This window comes from Siniperca chuatsi, linkage group LG6, assembly GCF_020085105.1.
Source record: "Siniperca chuatsi isolate FFG_IHB_CAS linkage group LG6, ASM2008510v1, whole genome shotgun sequence".
In the NCBI taxonomy this organism is placed as follows: domain Eukaryota; kingdom Metazoa; phylum Chordata; class Actinopteri; order Centrarchiformes; family Sinipercidae; genus Siniperca; species Siniperca chuatsi.
Genome location: NC_058047.1, coordinates 3356164 through 3377355, shown reverse-complemented (window position 1 = coordinate 3377355; position 21192 = coordinate 3356164). Strand labels below are relative to the sequence as shown.

General features: G+C 43.1%; 1 protein-coding gene across 1 annotated transcript; it reads left to right on the top strand.

Moving 5' to 3' along the window:
- On the top strand, positions 1-20801 carry LOC122878067 (PH domain leucine-rich repeat-containing protein phosphatase 1-like). Its single transcript, XM_044200393.1, has 17 exons — positions 1-1972; positions 6029-6225; positions 7799-7924; positions 8110-8258; positions 9872-10018; positions 11735-11962; positions 12278-12480; positions 12604-12664; positions 12772-12867; positions 13957-14112; positions 14318-14518; positions 14947-15109; positions 16510-16640; positions 16839-16955; positions 17521-17715; positions 17846-18083; positions 18869-20801. The coding sequence occupies exons 1-17, from the start codon at positions 355-357 to the stop codon at positions 20024-20026; spliced, it is 5184 nt and encodes a 1727-aa protein (XP_044056328.1). The 5' UTR covers positions 1-354; the 3' UTR covers positions 20027-20801.
- The last annotated feature ends 391 nt before the right edge of the window (positions 20802-21192 follow it).

Sequence of the window (21192 nt, the reverse complement as noted above, 5' to 3'; positions counted from 1 at the left end):
CGTGTACCGCCCACCGTCACTCTCATCTGGTCCGTACAGCAGCAGTCGCGCCTAGTACTCGCGCTATCTCCCATGGCGACCAACTAGAAAAGCATTTTCTCACCTCGACCAACCGGTTAGCTCATGTGAGCGAGCTAACGGGCGTATTATGAAATGGGATGATGTAGCGGAATAACTCTTTGGACGAACCGCGCAGTACCTTAGCATGCTAAGCTAACGTTGAGCCGTACACATTTGCCAGGAGAAACTAGCCAGTAACTAGAGCGAGCTAACGGCTGTATGCTAACGCATGCTAGCATCCACCTGCAGGCTGTTCTTGCTAACTAACTAACGCCGCTGTTGCTAGCTAACAGGATGGAAAGTGTGAAGGAAAACGAGTCTGGAGCTCTTTCAACTTCATCAACACCACAGGGGATACTTGATTCTGGCTGTGAGAGTAATTCCGTGAAGCCAAGTGGATTAACACCGCTGTCAGCGGGAAAGAGACCCTCCATCGGGGATGATGACGGTGGGGGCGCGGAGGCGAAACTCTTCGGCAAGGGACTTGCAGCCACCTCCCTTCTTCAGATTGCGATAAGGAACGGGATCTATCAAAACCAAGTTGCCAACGCTATCGGCGGTGCGGCCAAAAATATAAACATGCCTGCCGTGAAAACAGCCAACATTTACAGTCTGACAGCAGTCAACAGCACCACTTCTGTCAACTCTTTGCTGAGCAGGAGACGGCAGAGACATAAGAGGAATTTGTCGCTGGGAGCTCCGCCGACCAGCAGCTCGCCCGGCGTGTCCTCTGCGGAGGCAAGTCCCGCTCCGTCAGCCTCGCCGTTGAGCACCCTCAGCCTGGACAGGAGGACCTTTCTTCGACAGAAGCAGTCAAAGCAGCTTCAGGCCTCGGATAAGACATGGGTGAGATCGGACCTCCGGCGGGGCTGCATTCACGTCCACGACTGGCTCACGCCCTCCTACCCGCGGCCGGTGCTCTGCACAGTGGACACCACTGCTAAGGAGGTAGCCAGTAAGCTGGAAGGGAGCAAAGCTGGGGCTGTGTTGAGAATTAACTGCAAAACCACTGCTTTAGTTGACTTAAATGATAATTGTAAAGATAGTAATGGACAGGCTGATGAAATCGAAAGTCTTCATGACAGTGTGGATGTCAAAAACCTCAAAGCAGAGGAGAATGAACACTCAAAACAGTATTACCCTGATACTAAACTGTCTTCTAACTTGTTGGATGATAAAACCGCCAGTAACTCTTCATCTGAGGTCTGTCTGAATCACATTGGGATGGATCTGAGCCTGAGTGTGGCAGACTGTTATGGAGTCTACTCTGGTTCAGATATGGAGAGCAGCACCTGTGAGGACTTCAGCCCAGGTGGACCCAGAAGCACAGAGCTCCGGGACTCGCTCAGTGATGGGCTGGGTTTGGGCACAGACTCTTCAGTGTTGAGCCCAAACTGTGACAGTGCCACAGAGGGACCTGACCCGTTTGAAAGCTCCTCAGATGAAGTAGAGCTCACCTCTTCTCCAACACATTCAACGGGCAACTCTGCTGCAGACCAGCAAGCGGACCTGCCTACCACAGACCCCTGCAGTGCTTCCAGCCAAGTGACAACCACCCTAGATGACACTGAAGCTGGAGCTGGTGATAACGTAGATATCCCCAAATTAATCAAACCTCCCTCTAAATGCTCCAGCAGCTCTCAGACTCAGCCCCTGACCAGCCAAGCATCTGTCCAGCCTGACCTGGAGATCCCCGGGGGCAGCAGAGGATGGCCGGAGCCCATCAATACTAGTCCGACCCCGGCTCTCTTCGTCCAGCTGCACGGTGGAGCTGTGCAGCGGCTGGGAGATGATGAGAGGCCTCTGCAGATATTAAATGAGTACCTCACTAATCTTGGGTTTGAAGATCCATGGAGGGTGCAGGGGGAGGGGATGAATCCAGAAATTGGCTGTCTGATACGCTTCTACTTTGGTGAGTACTTTGTTTAAGTTGTAAAAAAAAAAAAAAAAGTCAATTCAAACCATTTTCTAGAAGTTAATGATGATTTATTCCTAAAGAAAGCTCTACAGGCAAGTATTGTATGTCCTGACATTTTTACGAGTTTCATTATCATTCTTTTCCAATTATACAGTACTGTAGCTGTCAGAGAGCCACTAGCTGCTAGTTACACCATGCCACTTTAGTTGTGCTCGGCTTGTCTCTGCTCATTCATTGTTCATCCTTTCTCAGTGTACTGTGAGCGCTGTTATTGTGTTTGGTCAGTCGGACTGTTAAACAAGAGTATTCAATTGTCCTGGTGGGACAATACCCAGTGTTTGGCCTGTAAACCCACCCAACCCCTCTGTGTGTAGGCCTGTAGGGAGACACATCTGGAGGTAACAGGTGTGCTCTTTCGCCACACCTGTCACCAAAATCATGAGGCATTATGGATTCTGTTTTTCTTCTTCTGCTGCTGCCGTTGATGTTATTGTTGTTGTTATTGATAAAGATCCTGTTTTGCTGACAAGCAGGGTAAGAGGATGGAAAAACAGCCGTGATCTCTTATGGGATTAGCACAACTGCATATTGTTTTTGACCTTGTTTTTTACACATCAGCAAAGACAGTGGGGATTAAGAGTCGTGGTGTGATGATGGAGGAAGAAACAGAAAATAATTTTTACTAAAATTAAATCTTAATTCATATGCTAAGTACATTCTCAATCCTATTGTGTCCCTCTTAAGTCTTCTTTCAAAAGCATTCAAGAACTCTTCTTTTCGTCTTCCTTTTGTTATTTTTATTTTATACAACAAGAATATACACCATTAGACATACTATTACTACACATACCAGTAACCTAGAGATATAATCAAGACATAGTACAAATCAGGCTTTCCTCTACCCTGAAAATGTAACTCAGAGAGATGGGCAAATTCCCCTGCCTTCCCCTACAGCCCCCACTCTTGGCTCCCACAGTAACATGACAGAGGAACAAAGCATGACGTAGAGTTAGGCTGCTGAAAGCAGGGGCCCTTCCAGCTACTGCAGACAAACACACAGCCACGAAACAAGCAGTGAAAGGCTGGCATGACAGAGACAATTACAGAGGAGACGTGCTGTGATGATATGAAGTGACTACAAAATTCATGATGTTGCCAAAATGAGAGATTTCAAGTTAATTTGGAATAATTTACCACAAGTCAGCCACTGTAAAACAGTGTTTCCAACTTTTTTGGCTTGTGAGCCTTTAAAAACGAAGCAAAGTCAACTCACAACCCCTTGTTGAGTGATTTATTTCTTTTCAGACTGTTATTTGTGAAAAAGTTTTATAGGCCTGCCTGACGAAGTGTCCTGTCCTCTCGCTGTGTACAGTGTGAATTGTTTGTTAATGTTGATGTTCAGAGTCGAGCTAAAGGAGTTTGACTCAGCATAATCCCTGTGGCAAAACGCACATCGCCAAGTGTTCTGTTTCTCGCTCGCTCGCTCGCTCTGTCTCGCTCACACACACACACACACACACTGTGCTGACAGTAAGAGAGAAGTGACCTTAGTGGAACTCAGATTTCACCTCCTCAGTGTTTCGGATCTCTCTGAGACAGTTGCAGCAGCAGACTTCTCTTCACCACAGAACTGCAGTACCCAGGGGTCACTGCTTCACTTTACAAGGTTAAACACTCGCCCAACAAACTTGTCTGATATTTGTGCCTAAAACCCACTAAATACCTGCAGGCTGTGAAGGCAAACTTCTTATTTTGTCCTCGTGTTGTGACCGTCACAGCACCACGCCAGCTGCACAGCTCTGTGATGCTGCTTCAGCTGAAATGCAAAATACAGCTTCAAGCAAAGTCTTGTAACTGCTGCTAATAAGATGGATAGAAACGACAGACACTTGGTGCACTTAGGGACACCGGGCTTGTCAGGGACAATTTGCACCAAAACATTTTGCTGTAGCATGAACAGGAAATGGCTATTTTCAGCTTGATGAGAGACAGGATGTTCTCCATTCAGAGAAATAGATGGAAGGAAAGGGCATGTATGCGTGTATATATTAACACACTACGTCTTGCCTGCTCCGCCAAGGAAGGGTGGACCCACACAATACGCATTCCACATTATTGTTTAGTTTAAAAAGGGGTCCATTTGAAAGAATCAGATTGATTTGCTCCATCGGTTGTATTGTTAGTTTACGTCACATTTATCTAATCATAAGCTTTGGGCATTTGTGGTATGAGACACCATATGATGTCACCGACTGATTGTTGAATTACAAGTCAATAATGTATGAAAATACACAACGTATTGACACACTGTCTATGTTGAGGCTTTGACTAAATTTGAATCGTGACACTTGATTGTGTTTATAACCACCAGATCTAAGTTTATTATGAATTGTTCTCCGGTGGCTTTTCATCTTTATTTACTTACATCATCAGTGTCTGCACTGTCAGGACTCCCTGTTCCTGTTTGAACTGAGGGTACGTACAGAACTCAAAAAGGGAGTTTTCATGTGGGCAGATCCTTCATCTTGAAATGAACTACAAAAAGCTCTGGAATTATGGATGGCAGTCACCCAAAGTGCAAGCATAATGAATGTTTGTTCAGGAAACCGTGTGCTTTTGTGGCTTGCTTTTAAGCTTTCCCTCTTTTTCTGACTTTTCTGTGTGTTGGATCTGTCTTTGTAACATAACTCTGCTCCCATTTTGGTATAGGCTTTGTTGTAAAAGAGATTTTTAATCTCAATATTTAGATCCTGGTAAATATAGAAATAAAATCAACTACCCATGTTAGTTTTTCCTATTTATTGACATTGAAATAATATACCTCCATTACTGCTGTGCAATATCTTAATAATCTCAATAAGCTACACTTAACTCGACAGTACATGCACCACTGCTTATTACTTATTACTTATTTTATTACATTGTATTATTACACCGTATTATCATCATCAACCGGTAAACCCACTTGGTACTTCACACTTATTTTATCTTATACTTATACCCACCTGGTACTTAATTTATTTTCTGACCTGTTTTTATAGTGTTTTGTAGTGTATTATATTGTTTGCTAGTACTTTCTCCTGTGTGCACTGACGTAAAGGCGAGCTGCTGTAACAAAGAGTTTCCCTTCGGGGATCAATAAAGTATTTCTGATTCTGATTCTGATGGGTTGGGTCATCAAACCTCTATAAAAATTTAAACTCCACTTGACTCAAGAGTAGGGCTGGTATCATTTCAATATCTTTTACACTATTGCTAAAACAATACCTGAGTTTCAGGTTGTTTTTTTTTTTTATGTGGAGCTGAATCTGATCAAAGAATAAGTGAACAAGACACTGAATCTGACGAAGCATTCAGTGCCAGCCTTCGGTACTTGACTGCTTTACATAAAAGTATTGAGGTTTGATACCCAGCCCTACTCGGGAGTTGGTTAGTCCCAGTGAAACCGAAGTGACGTTTTGTCTAAGTCACTGGAGGAGGCAACAGTGAGGATCTAGGTGGTTGTGTTATAAGACATTACATAACCAGCTAATCTGATTACAGGCCTCTCAGTGGCTCAGACTCTTCACGTGTCTCCCTTTCTCTTGTTCTCTGGTGTGTGTGATCACCAGAGCAGAGAATAAAACACCCAGACCGAAAAACACAGTTTCAAAAGAGAATCTACATTATCAGTCAGTTCATAGTTGGTTTCACTGGGTTTAAACACACGGGTTAATGCAGGGGAACACCATGTCTGTTTTTTCTGGTCAGTCCCCCGCTTCGCCCTGTGGCTGTAACTAAACTGTGGCTGCTTTTTGTGCCAGCAACAAGTTAATGTAACAAACCACGCCTGAGTGACTGCTCATCACTTACATAACCACATAGCTCTCTGTTGTTCTCGCTTTCTGAAAAGTGTGAGAGTTGATTCACAAAATCCCAGGCAGCTAAAAATAACATGTTGCAAAAAGTCCATTATGAAAAATACAGTCAGTGTGTATAATGATCACTACACTCATGATCATCAGCAATCTCATTTAGTCTCATATAACGAGGTTCCTTCTCTCTCTCCAGGTAAGCCTCGAAGTGTGGGTGGTTCTGAGCGCGTGCAGCTTTCTGGGGTGTTCAACGTGCGGAAAGGGAAGCTGGCGCTGCCGGTGAACCGCTGGTCGAAGCGTCAGGTCACGCTGAGTGGAACCTGCCTCATTGTCTCATCTGTGAAACACGCCCACACCGGCAAGATGCACATCCTCCCTCTCATTGGAGGAAAGGTACTTTCTGAAATGCTTTCATGTCTTTAACTTGTTTGATTAGTATTCTGGCTTGGTACATGTTTATCAGCCTTAAAGGGACAGCATTCATCTCTGTGGTTTAGAGCAGTGGCACAAAACATTTTTGTTTTGTAGCTCAGAGGTTGTAATGCCAGGTTATTCTTCCTCTCCTGCTGCCACACTATTCCCAGCTAACGACTAGTCTTCCTTGAGACGGTTATCTTAGCATAAACACTTGGAACAGGGGGAAACCGCAAACCTGGTTCTGTCCAAAGGTTATAAAACCAGCACCTCTAAAGCTCACTAATTAACATGTTGTATCTTGTTTGTGTAATCTGTACAAATACTGTAATGTACAATTAACAATTTATTATTTTATAGTGAGTTATGTACTGGACGATTTCTTCCATACTGGGCACAGTGACTTCCTGGACTCAGGGTGGTGACAAGGGTCCTGGAAGTCACTGCTCCTGGCCATGAAATAGTTCCAACACGCAACTCTGTTAAAAAAAGATACGACTTGTCATTTTTACGCTTCAGTTTGTTAATCAGAGAGCTTCAGAGGTGCACGTGTTCATATTTTTTAACTTTGGACAGAGCCAGGCTAGCTGTGTCCCCCTGTTTCCAGTCCTTACTCTAAGCTAGGCTAACCATCTCCTGGCTCTAGCTAAATATTTATTGTTCAGACATGAGAATGGTATCAATCTTCTCATCTAACTCTCAGCAAGAAAGCAGATATTTAACGTATTTCCCAAAATGTAGAACTATTCTGTTAAGAAAATCATAGTATTTTGTTCTAGTAAAACATTAAATAAGCCAAAAAAAAACTCGTAAGATGAGCAAGAGTTTAGTTTTTATAATGACATTTTGAACACTCAAGGAATATTGAAACATCAATAATGACAATGCTCACTTGGTCCTTATTGCCCACCGCCTTTGGTTGTTTCCTGTCCTCAGGATAATTGTAGAGTAAAACACTATCAGTCGTTTATCGCTGCAAGTCCGTTCTCTTTGGTAATGTCCCTAAGGACTTGCTAAGGACAACAGTAAAAATGCTGACTAAATTTGAGACTGTTTTTGATCAGTTAGAACAGACGTGCAGGGTTCAGGGTAGCACTGAAATGCATTTGTAGAATCCATCTTTGTTTTTAAAACACACCGTACAACTCAATGGTGATCTATAAGACACATTGATCATGAACGGAGACTAGAAACAACCTCAGACACTCTGATGAAGGCAAGATAGCTGAAAATGTTTGGTGGATAAATCATGGTATATTTGGTAAGTTGTACTACGTGTTTTCATTTTGGATGGACTGGAATTAAAAGTCACACTCATCTGCACATCGGTGTGTGTGCATTCTCAAAGTTAGAATGTATCCTTGCCCAGCAGAAAAAGATTGATTTGTGCTATATCAGTCATTTCCAAAAGAGATAAAAACATGCATTTCTGGATAATCTGATATACTTTTGGAAAAACAGAAATGGAATTTCAGCCATTAAGTAGGCTAGACATAGGAAGATTTGTTTAAAGAAAAGATGCAAGTAAACTAAAATATGTTCTCTGCTGCAGGTGGAGGAAGTGAAGAGACACAGCCACTGTCTGGCTTTCAGCTCAGCTGGTCCTCAGAGTCAGACCTACTACATCAGCTACAACTCCTACACAGAGCACCTCCGCTGGCACAGGACGGCCTCAAAGGTACTTAAAGTGTTATATGTATGTATTTGTGTCCATGGTAACACTCTTTGCTTCCATAATTACATTTTTTTATTGTCACATTAAATTCAAGGTTGATTTATCATGATGACTATGGCAGGATTTTACTGCCTCTTTGTCACGAGTTGCTCATCATGGTGTCCTGTCTATCCGTCCCTCTTTGTCAGATTGCATCCCAGAGGGTGAACTCAGTCGACCTGTCGTGCTGCAGCCTGGAGGAGCTGCCTGCTCAGCTCTTTTACAGCCAGGACCTCACTCACCTCAACCTCAAAAACAACTTTATTTCGCTGCACAAAGGTGTTCCAGCACTCACCAGGTGAGGGTCTGTCACCAACACTTCTGCAAACACTTCACTGAGACAGAGTCTACTACCAGCCTGTGTGCTTACGAACAAGGCAACAGGAGAAACTAACAAATGAAAAGCATTTTCCTCTTTGTTATTTTCTCTTGGATGTGGAATGCCCCTCAGGTTTTTACTGTCTTGCTACCATATGGTCTAAAGAGGAAGCAGCTTAGATCAAAGTACAGATGACGTGTGTGTGTGGGCGGATCTGTGGTTTGGATGATTGAAAGAGAGCTACACTGATGATGAGAGATTTGACATCCAGTCACCTGACCTCTGGGACTGAGGGCTTTTCCCTGTCTGTGGGTCTGTGCAGATTTTCACTTATTTTCATCATCTGCTATGGGACAAGTCAAAATACATAATTACAAAAAAAATAATGCTTACGTTTTTTTAACCAGGAGCCAACCCTACAATTAAGATGGGCAGTATAATTTTTAAACATTAAAGCATAAGGCTGGCAATATTTTACATTTTTCTTATTTATAACAAATCCCATGAAAAGACCAATGTGTTTGTCCGTTTCTCAATAGTCTTTGACTTCCCTACCCTGTCTGTGGCTCTCAACCCCAAGCCCATTGGTTCCTATGAAGATGTAAATCTTTAAACACAGATCATACATATATACTTTGATTTTAATAAAAAAAAAGCAGCTCAGTAATTTCTTATATAGCTGGTCACTGTAGATTTTAGCAAACATTACTCAAACAGGAGAAAGTGGCATATTTATTGGGGACTATTTTCAGCAGTGGATTAATCCACATTTGGTTCTCTAGTGAGTATTTGGGGCAGCAGGATGGTGTATGTGGGATTGATTCAAAATAAACTACAGTGTGTGTGTTCATGGTAATGAAGGAACATGTCACCCAATGCAACAGTGTAGCTCAATGATGTGTTTTTAATAGTTTTTTTTTTTTTTTTTTTTACATCAATGGAGCTCTGTGGCACAGAGGAAGAAGATATATTGGGCTTGGATACACACACAATACTTGTTAGTTGGATCAATTTATTGTTGCTTTCTGTCTCTTTTGATTTTGGCTTCGTTTCAGCCACTTTATGTCAAGAGAACATTATGTTAAAGCCTGACAGACTTTTACTTGATGGAAATGAATACATATACTGTATATAAACAGCCATTGTTCCTCCATAAACACACACTTCCCGGTGTGGCTGTGACTTTCCCTCGGAAGGATGTGGGTCCGGCTCAGTCTTTAACCCTGACCCCTCTGTGAACTGGATTAGGTTAGGCTTGGAAAGCCAGGGAAGACACAGACACACACACACATAAACACACAAGCTCCTACCTGAACCACATGCTGAACTGTTATGGTGAAAACATTATGGTGATGTATCCTTGAGACCCTGTGCAGGCTTCCTCTCCTGTAAATCTCCTTGTTTATAAGAGAGGTGTTATGTAACTAAAAAAGTTTGCACATTGTTTGTTTTTGTTTGGCCTTCTTCTGAATTGAAGCTCTAAGTCTGATTGTAGCACTGAAAGATTAATATCTTTGTCCCTCTCTGTCTGCCCTTTTCTTCCTGTCCCTCCCTCCCTCTCTCTCCCTCTTTCTCTCTCTAACTCTCTCTAGGTTTTGTAAACTAAGAAGCCTCAGTCTGTCAAATAACGCTCTGTCAGAGTTTCCTCTCGCCTTGTGTGACATCTCCTCGCTTACGGAGCTAAACTTGTCTGGAAATCGTCTCCTGTCTCTGCCTGCAGAAGTAGGAACCATGCACAAGTAAGTGGGCTGAAATAAAATGATGACCTCTGGGGGGCAGCTATTAATGATAACGATGATAATCATTTGCCAGGTATTTGCCCGAGAGCAGAATGTATCCTCAGTGACCTGTACTTTGCTGACATCAGACAGGAGTTGTTTTCATTGTGGTTCCATCAGTGCAGATTAATTCCTCTCTGTATTAAGTGAACAACTGGCTGTACACCAGACTTCTGTCCTGACAGCGCAGAGGGTTTGTCCAGGTGATCAGAGTGCAGAGTCATGCTGATGCTATCCCTGCATTACAGGGAATTTGGGGTCAAGCGCTCAGTTATCATGTCCACCAGCAAATTGTGTGTGCGTGTGAATGTCTGTACCATAGACTGTATAAAAAAATGGACGTAGTGTCCGTGACGTCACCCATAGGTTTCTGAAGAGCTGTTGTGAAGCTCAGTGTGGTGGCTCCGGCCGTCACCATCTTGGCAGTCCCTGACTCCGGCTAATCCAGTAATGGGCAAAGAGGTGGAGCTGAGGCGGGCTGAATGAAGCCTGGTTGCTGAACCACCTAGCGGCATGCCACCTGATAGGGCACCCACCTGTCACTCAAAGCGGCCACACCCTTAATTATGCATAACTTTAAGCCTTAATATAATTTAAACGTCCATTCAAGGAACTGCAGTTTTGGCACTTTGCGTTGGCTTCATTTTTCAGCCCCAGAGGTTGCTGTTTGGTCTGTACTCTTGCTTTTGCTTGTATGAATATGTGATGTTGGTGAGTCAATTGCAAACGCACATGATGTAGATAAGTCCATCTTCAGACATGTTTTTGTAATAGGATTTTTAAAGTTGAACTGAAATTCTTTACACAACACTTGTTGTGTAAAGAAATATAAACTAATAATACCGCAGCTATTTTCCATCATCCAAGAGGATAAAACTGTTTTTGGATGTATTTGTGGAACCGGCATCAAAGCTTTGAGCCTGTTGGTGGATGTTTCCAAAGAACGTTTGATACAAGATGGGTTTTTTTTAATTCATGTTATTTCAACACCTGCTGAGTCTTCGGCAGCACCTGCACATTCAGTCCTGTGATCATCCTGCATTATAGAAAGGAGGTTGTCTAGCTAGCATTAGCTGTCTCTCTTTGTAGGTCCAGTTGTTGTGACGGCTAATGACAGAACTGTCAAAACTCACAGCGAGTAGTCCTGTAACGTCAGCACTCTGTACCTTATCCTGTGATTCGAATCGCAGCGAGTAATATACGGAATAATGGAGTAATAACGGGAGGGCTGAAATTGCAGATGGGGCTAAGCAACGGCTAACAACGTCTGTGTGGCTGCTGAAATTTAAGTACCATTACAAATTATTTTTAGTGCCCGCCCACGCAGATGTTGGACCAATCAAATTACAGTACCGACTTTGTCAGTCTGAACCAAAAATTTACGCCCACTGGACACTAATGTAGGAACCTAAATTTCTTCTTTTTGGTAATTACAGTTTTGACCAAGTACTAAAGTCAATACAAACACTAAGGATATATATACTGATTTCTTAGCAAAAGTGATTTTTATTTTCAGTTTGACATTGAAGAATAAAGGCATACTTTTCCCACATAAAGTCACTTTAGTTGTGAGTTTCATGGATATTTTTAAAACATAAATGCAGATTAAGATTATTTTGAGGTACATCACTCTGAGCTTCAAAATCCCCTCCCCTCTTCTCTTGTTGTTGTGTTCAGCCTGCAGACTCTTCTCCTGGATGGTAACTTTCTGAGTTCTCTGCCTGTGGAGCTGGGCTCTCTGGAGAGCCTGACCTACCTCGGCTTGTCCTTCAACTGTTTTAGCTGTGTGTCCCCCGTCCTGGAGAAGCTCAGAGGCATGGAGAGACTCTGTCTGGCAGGGAACCAGCTCTCTGTCCTGGATATAACCGGACTGCAGTGGCTGCCTGCTCGCCACATAGATCTCAGGTAAACATATTCCTACAGACTCTGACATTTTTAGACGCAATACTGGAACAAAGCTCATCTGAAATCTAACACTTCCCAAGGTGCTGCAGAAAAAATGTGCTCTGTATTTCTACATCCCTGCCTGTTTTGCTCTTTTTGTCCCGTGGGTTTAACACCAAATAATTAAGTTCAATTTAGCCTTTTATTTAATTTTTTCAGCCAAAGCAACGAGTGTTGAAATTAGAGCTAAAATGAAATTAATTAATTGATAAGTAAAGAGACGTTTTTACTCTCTTTCTACTCTCTTTCCTTATGTTCATGTTCTCTCTTATACAGGCTGAACCAGCTTCAAAAGGTGACAGTGGGAGACTCAGAGCAGCTGGTCCACATCGTCCAGCTCGACCTGAGGGACACTGGTTTACAGGAGCTGGATGTCAGGCCTCTGTCTAGGCTGGAGCTACTCCGCTGTGACAGAAACACTCTTTCCCTCCTCAGAGTCAGTGGCCACGCCCTCAAGAGCCTGCACGCTGCGCACAACGGTACTAACATTTATTATGTGTTGTGTTCTATAGATCTTAAAAAGTCTTAAAAAATGTCTTGCACTATTTATACATTCGCACTCAGACTATAAAGAATTATGCATGTTGTTTTTGTACTTGTAGAGCTGAAGCTGCTGGAGGTGCAGCCGGTGCCAGAGAATCTGACTGTTCTGGATTTGTCCTGGTATGAAGACTCTATGAATACTTAACTGTCCTATTTACTGTGTGGGGAAAAAAGGCTGTGTGCTTGTTCTAAGCTGGGTGCTGACTGTATTCTATGTTTTATTAAAGGAACAAGCTGGAATGTGTCCCTGAGTGGGTGTGTGAGAGCAGCAGGCTGGAAGTGTTGGACATCAACCATAATTCTGTTACAGAGCTGCCTATAAGGTGAGCATCACACAAACTCACAAACGCCTGCCGCATAGACGCATTTTTTGACAAACTGTGTAGAAAGAGGTTCTTAAAATGCCGAAGGGCAGGTGGGTAGCTGATTGGATGTAAAAGTTTAAAACAGTTTAAAGGCTCATATAGCACATAATTAAAGATTTCTAAAAGGCATCAAACACAAAGCTGGCGATCAGACACATCAAGCTTGAAGAAGGTATGCCTTCTTGAAGCTAAAGTTCTTTCTTAGCCTGCTGTCAGACTGACATTAACACTGTGTCAAAAAATGCAGCCTCCTCGTTCTTTTCAAAGAGATCACTGCGTTGGTACAGTGGGAGTACTGATGTACTGGCAAAAAACAAAAACACACACGTTGTTTGGCAGAAAAGTTTAACTTGGCTCATTTTTACAGCAACATTAAGCAGAAATGCACTGATTGAATTCAGTTCAATTCAACTTCGTTTCTCTTCTTTCTAAGATACTATATTTCAACTTGTCAAAAATGGAGAAAAACTGAAGAAAAAAGTTTATAATGTGCAACATTGTTTTAAGATGCAGGATCATTTTAGTGTAGACTGTTGTTTACAAGTACATTGCAAACACTGTACATACAGATACACAGGATAGTAATAGTGCTGGTAAGTCTTTAAACTCATAGACGTAATATTCCAAAAGGTTTCATTGGTACCTGTAGCAACACGCCCACACCAATGCAGTGCTATTGTCAGTCTGTTTACAGCCACAACCAAAAACATGTACGATTGCCTTCATAGACAATTTGATCGTAGCTTTTTGGGGGCCATACACGCATGATGATAGTGGTCATTGTGTCCAACTACAGGCTACATGAAATACAAATGTAATTCCAACTCATGGTCAAGCCCTTATCCATTTCTTCTCCTTCTAGCCAGTCATGATTCAACAGTTAATTCAACATTAGGTGAACTTATTGTACCTCAGTAGAAAATGGAGTCACTGTAACAGAGGGGTACACAAAATACTGTTCTGTGTCCTCATCAGGCTCAGTTCACAATGACAGATTTACAGTACACACAGAGAGACTGAGCTTGCCATGTTGTTGGTGTGTTGTAGGCTGATGTCCAGTGGGAGCCTGAGAAAACTGCTGGCAGGCTGGAACGAAGTGTATCGGCTGGCTGAGAGGCTGGAGAGATCACTGCTAGAGGTCCTGGACCTCCAACACAACCATCTGACTGAGCTCCCACACAACCTGTTCATCAAAGCACAGAGGTGCACACAACAACACAACATCCATTTTCTTCCTTTCTTTTTCTTTCCCTGTTTGTTCTTTCCATGGCTATTACATTGTGTTTTTCACATCTTTTTTTCCACCTATCTATGTATTTTCTTCCCCTTTCCATCTGTCAGTTTTATTTTTTGTCAAGTAATTTGTTCAAGTACTAAGTTTGTATTCTCTGCTGGGATTTCATCACAGCTTGCGATACCTAAATGTGTCGGCCAATACGCTGGAGAACCTCCCTGCGGCCAGCCTATCAGAGGACAGCTCCAGCAGCCTGGAGGAGCTCTATGTGACCAATAACAGCCTGTCCGACAAGTGCGTCCCTCTGCTGACTGGACACGGCCACCTCAGGGTGCTTCACCTCGCCTACAACCAGCTACAGACCTTCACTGCCAGGTGAGCTTGCAAAAGAGTAAATCAATCAAATGTATACCTTGAATTGTGCTACATTGAACGACAAATTAAAATAAGAAACAGAAAGCATACTGCTCAGACACACTGTCACCCTCAGAAGCGTTTTTGTATTAAAGTGTAGTTCTGGCTGTGTTAGGTTGCAGAACATCACCCAATGTTATTCACCTAATTGTAGGCTTGTAGGCCCACCCAAGCTTACATTTAACTCACATTCCTTTGCTTTTATGAGCTGTCCTAATCCTAGAAACATGGTACGTTTTATGTTATCACCCAGTCTAAAATATAATAAAACATCCTTGCTTCAGAATCAGGTTAAGGTCACAAGAGAGATGAGTTTGATAAATGTGGTTCCTAAAAATAAAGTTTGCAGTGCCAGCGCTCTGATATAACCGCACCTCCACCTCCTGCAGTAAACTGGCACGACTGGAGCAGCTGGAGGAGCTGGACCTGAGCGGCAACAAACTGAGGGCTGTGCCCACCACCATCCTCAACTGTCAGCGTATGCACACACTCTCCGCCCATTCCAACTGCATCAACGCGTTTCCCGAGGTTCTCCAGCTGCCTGAGATCAAGGTTAGTCTGATATACGCAGGTATTTTAGGCACCATTTCCTTTCATTCATTTAGCTGTGATGGTCCTCTGGAGCTTGAAAGTGTAAATGTATATATTTTCTTTCTTCTAGGCACACATCCACACAAAACATCCCCACACACTCTTGAAATGAAGGATGAAAATCAGCATCATTCCACTCTAATGACAAAACCCGTGCACCTTCTGTCCCTTTTTATCCATCTGTCTACCTCTGTGCTCATCTTTATTGGGTTGGGCCAGATCAGGAAATCCTTTGTAATCTCCTAGTAACTCCCTAATCTCTGCCTTTCTCTGAACCCAAATGACGGTTCCAGAGTCCTGGCTGCGCATGAGTGTGTGTGAAAAAGAGTGCACAAAACTCTTCAGTCAGAATTTTGAAATGAATAAAACATTTTTGCCACATGAAGCCCATTGCAAAACAGTAGCTAAACATTTAATATCAACTATCTAATATAAACTCGTAACAGCTGCAATGTGTAGCATTAAGATATCACGTGCAGGTCGTCTCACATTAACAGACCTGCAGTGATGAACTGTTTCCACATTTTGGACACATCAAATACTCCTTTTTCACAGTAGACATTTGGACTAGTCGTTGAAGAAAAAGTACAGCTGTTGATATCTCTACTAACATTAATGATGGCTCCGTTCTATTCAAGTGTCCCAGTAAGCCATGACAGTGAGCCAGCATGCACATAGACCTTTTTAACAGCAGACATTTCGACTTATCATAGCAAGAAAAGCACAGGTGGAACTACTGACATTAACAATGGCTCTGTTCCATTAAGTGTCCTAGTGAGCCAGCATGTACAATACCAAAACCTGAAACTGGCTCACCTAAATGGACACTCATTAATGTTATTAATTACACCGGTGCTTTTCCTGCTTTGACATGTCAAAATGTCTTCCCTGAAAAAGGAAACTTTTATCATTACATGACTCATACTTGGATACATGTGTCATGTAATGATATATTATTTCTGCAACACAATTAACAAGTGAAATCACATTTTGAACTAGTGTTGGAAGACAAACAACTCGCTTTTGTTGATACCAAACAGAACCTTTTGAGAAAGGGCAAAATGAATCATCAGGTCTGATTTGCAGAAACTGCAAAATCTACACTTTAAATGATACATTTGTGGAAAGTAAATTTATCTGAATTTTTCCATTATGGATATCCTTGATTATGCTGTTATGAGTGTGGTCATATATAGTAAGAACAAGTATGAAAATCAAAAACTGAGATAAGTCAAGATCCATCTAGAATCGTCTTGTAATCAAATTGAAAAGCAAGGTGAGAGTTTCTCTCCTGTGAACTGACCCTTCGTCTCCGTCCGTCCGTGTGTGTGTGTGTGTGTGTGTGTGTTTTGCTTCCTCAGTGTGTTGACTTGAGTTGCAACGAGCTGACCGAGGTGACTCTGCCAGAGACGCTTCCTCCAAAGCTTCAGGAGCTGGACCTCACAGGCAATCCTCGCCTCAACCTGGACCACAAGAGCCTGGAGCTCCTCAAGTATGAACCTGAGAGATACTGCAGCAGTTATAATCTATGGGAATATATATATATATATATATATATATATATATATATATATATATATATATATATATATATATATATATATATATATATAATATATTTGACTCATTGACTTGTGAAAACAACCGGCTGACTCTGTTTGTTTTTTTCTTTTCTTACTCCTCTCCGCAGTAATATCAGATGTTTCAGGGTGGATCCATCACCTTCAGCTCCGTGTGTGAGTGAGAGCCACGGGGCCCCTGCAGTCTGGAGCCACGGCTACACAGAGGCCTCTGGAGTCAAAAACAAGTCAGTCCTCCCCCCTCTCTTTCTGTTTCTATCCATCTCCTCACTGGCATTTTTTCCTTTGGAATTAATGTCTTTTATTGATCTCTCAAAGTCTATAAGACCGCAATTAATAAGTAAGTAAATGTTATTTAGATTATTTAGTACTTTTCCAAACCACAGGTACAAAGTGCTTTCAGAATATATTAAAAAAAAACACTAAAATACAATAATGATTTTTAGAAAGTTTTGTTCAAAAGCACTGACTCAGCTGACTCCTTGGTGTTGCAGCTTCACAGTAAAAGCATGAAAGTTTTTAGCCTGGACAGCAAAGCTTTAGAAGCTTTTTGTCAGCAGATCTACGTTTTAGTTTTTAACCTTGGACATTAGCATCTAGTGTTGGTCAGGAGGCTTGGCTGCTGCAGTCTGGACCAGTTGCAGATGTGCAGTGGCTGAACCATTCACACATAAAAATTCAGACTTAACTCAAGTAGGCAGGTTTAGATGAAGGCAAGGATGATTAGCTCGGCTATATTTCTTGGCTGAATTGTCCGTATACATAACTTGTTGATCTTGTTGTTGTTCTCAGGCTGTGTGTGGCTGCTCTGGCCTTGGACAGCTTCTGTGGGATTCGTGAAGCTCTATATGGAGTTTTTGACGGAGACAGGAACGTTGAGGTGCCTTACCTGCTGCAGTGCACCATGGGAGACGTGCTAGCAGAGGAGCTTCAAAGGGGCCAGAGGCAGGAAGATTACATGACCAACACTTTCCTCACAATGCAACGGTAAGCACACGCCTTATATGATTCCTTACACACAGAAGTGAAACAATCACACCTGAATACTTCCACAGCCCATTGCAGTGTGTGTGTGTGTGTGTCTTGAACTAAGTGTTTCTGTGTTGCTCTCCTGCAGGAAACTGGGCACAGCAGGCCAGAGGATGGGCGGCTCAGCAGCTTTATGTCACATCAGACATGACCCGATGGCTCCCGGGGAGCACGGCGGCTGCTTCACCCTGAAGGCCGCCAATGTTGGCAGGTGCCAGGCTGTTTTGTGCCGCGACGGCAAAGCTATGCAACTCTCCACCACACACACTGTGAAAGACGAGCCAGAGTATCAGAGGGTCCGGCAGCATAACGCCATCATCACCGAGGTAAAGACAAACTGTTCACTCGTGTTTCTTGTGTTTGTGTTAGTGATTTGTGTGCACTAGTGCTGAAACGACGAGTTGATTAATAGATTTTCTGATTGACAGCAAGTAAATGTTGATTACAGATGAATCCTCATTTATTAAGCAAAAATGCCCAAATTATCTTTAGGTTTTGGACAAAATAAACAGTTTGAAGTGTTTACCTTGGAATTGCGATGAGCATTTTTAAAAATGTTTTGACATTATATAGACAAAACAATTAGTCGATTAATTTAAAATAAATAGATTAAAAATAGATTAGATTCATTAATAGATTAGGGCTGCAAGTAATGACTATTTTCACTATTTCTGGACATTTTATAGACTAAACGCTTAACCAATTAATCAAACAAGTAATCGGCAGATTAATAGATTGATCAAATAGTCTATAAAATGTCAGAAAATAATGGAAGAAGTGACTTTTACAGTTACCAGAGCCCAAGGTAACATCTTTAAATTTCCACTTTTGTTTGACCAATGATACATAACTCAAAAATACTAAATCTAAATTATATAAAACAGGGAAAAAATTACAAATGATCACATTTGAAAAGCTGGAACCAGCAAACTGGCATTTTTGCTAAATAAAGAGGCAATTAACTGATTACCAAAATTCTGTCAGTTAACTAATCTTTTCAGCACTGTAATTGTTGGATTGATAAACATTATCAGTAGTTACAGCCCTAATGTGTACATTTGAGGTTTTGTCTGAAGAAAATTACATAACTGCCCTGTATCCTACTCTGCAGGATAACAAAGTCAGCGGTGTAACTGACACCACCAGAATTATGGGTTACTCCTTCCTGTGCCCGTCTGTGACCCCCAGACCCCACATCTCCACAGTGACCCTCACCCCGCAGGACGAGTTCTTTCTCCTGGGCAGCCGGGGCTTGTGGGACATGCTGTCTCCCGCCGAGGCAGTGGAGGCGGTCAGGAGTGTACCGGATGCTCTGGCTGCTGCCAAGAAGCTGGTGACTCTGGCTCAGAGCTACGGCTGCTCTGACAGCCTCAGCGCTGTTATCGTCCAGCTCAGTATCACAGAAGACTGCTGCTGTTTCTGCGAGCCGCCACCTCCACCCCCCAGCCCCGGCCTGGGTGCACACACCAGCACACACCCCTACTCAGCGAGCGGTGACAGCGGCAGCCCGCTGCCACCGGCCTCCTCAGGAACAGTGAGCGAGCTGAGCAGCGAGTTCAGCACGTCTGAGATGAGCAGCGAAGTGGGATCCACGGCGTCCTCAGAGGAGCCGCCGCCTCAGACCGAGCCCCTGACGTCCCACCTGAACCTGCCGGGGCGAGCCGGCGTGCGGAGACCCGCCTGTAGAGGTGGGAGCTTCCAGAGGCAGTTCTCTGGAGCTCTGTCTGACAACGGGGTCGACAGCGAGGACGAGGAACCCATCGCTGGCGTCTTCTCTAACGGCAGCCGCGTAGAGGTGGAGGCTGACGTCCACTGTCTGCACCGCCGTGACTGCCCAGCACCCCAAACACACACTCATGCTCAACCAAGCACAAACATCCCTCCCGCTGTCGCCCCGCATCATGAGCCTTCACCTCTTCCCTTGTCTTCCCCGTCTCCTTCCCCTGTCCCTCCCTCCTCTCCCTGCCTCAGCAGGGAGGCTCTGTCGGGGACTCTTGGCCGCAGGGCTCGCGCTAACGGCTCCGTGGCCTGCCAAGGAAGGAACCAGGACCTCATAGAGGAGGCGGCCGACGCCCCGGTCAGGAAGCAGGGGGGCTACTTCAACGCTCCTGCCCAGCCGGACCCTGACGACCAGCTTATCATCCCGCCAGAGCTGGAGGAGGAAGTCCGGCAGATCATTCAGCAGCAGCAGCAGGAACAAATTCAAACACACAGCCAGCAAGCACACAGCTACCAGAAACCTGCAGACTATTTTGTCACACCCCTCTAACTTCTGCGCCCCCTCCACAACAGCTGGTGTCAGCTTCTCATCCAGGATTTCAGTTTCAGGGATGGAGAAATGTGGAATCAGGACTGTCGGTCTTGATGCTCTGCACTGCATTAAGTTGTACCGCTCCCTCCAAAAACCTCAGAGGATTCTGAACATGCTTATGGGCTAGAAAGACTGTTTGTTATGGTTTCTGTTATTTACTTTACTTTATTTTCTACTGTTAACTCTATGCCCCTTGAAACGCAATGCAATTTTTATAACACTTTATGTTGATTCAATCTTCACATGTAATTGATTTTTACTATATCTTTAATTTGAAGAAGCACTTTGAATGCTTTTTATTAGATTGTTGAGATTAATTCTATGTTAAATGGTACTTTGAGATATGGACCATGTTTTGTTTTTGTGTTGTAGCAGACATTTCCCCTGTTTGTCGTGGCTCATGGCCTTACAGTTGTCGGAGTTAGTAAAACTGTTAAACTAACTCTTAGGAGTTTAAGACTTTAAAGTGACCTAGTCACTGAAGCATACTAATGTTCTCTGAGAGAAAAGATGATTATTTCAAAAAGGCTGATATTCCAGGTTTGTGTTCTCAGAAGTGTGCAGTTCAGTGGTGTTGCAGTGGTGAGTAAATGCTGAACGGTGTGGGGGCCTACAGTTATTACCAGCTCAATGAATGTTTTCGGAACAGTGTTACAGACTTCTTGAGAACGGCAACTCGCACAAAAGAGCTACTTTTGCTTTATAATAAATGAAAGATTTCAGATAACCACAACATGTTGACTTTGACTTCTTGTGGAGGGGTGGAGGATACTTGCACTTAAAGGATACTTTGTGCAGCCATCTGTTACATTTTGTTTGTCAAGATCTTTGACAAACAACAGAGGCTTTGTTCACAGTTCACACAAATGACAAAACAGACATTTTCTCATGTAACCTTCTTGGTATCTAGTATAAGAAAGAGATATTTGCTTCTGAAACTTCTGCCACCACCTCAGCACAGTGGAGGTCAATGGAGTTTTGTTTGTAGTGCTTTAGTACAAAAATCAAAATGTTATCTAGAGCTGAAACAATTTCTTGATACTGGGACAGAAAATACATTTTCAGCAACTGTTAATCATTGATCATTTGTCAAGAAAAACAAAAGAGACATTTTCTGATTCCAG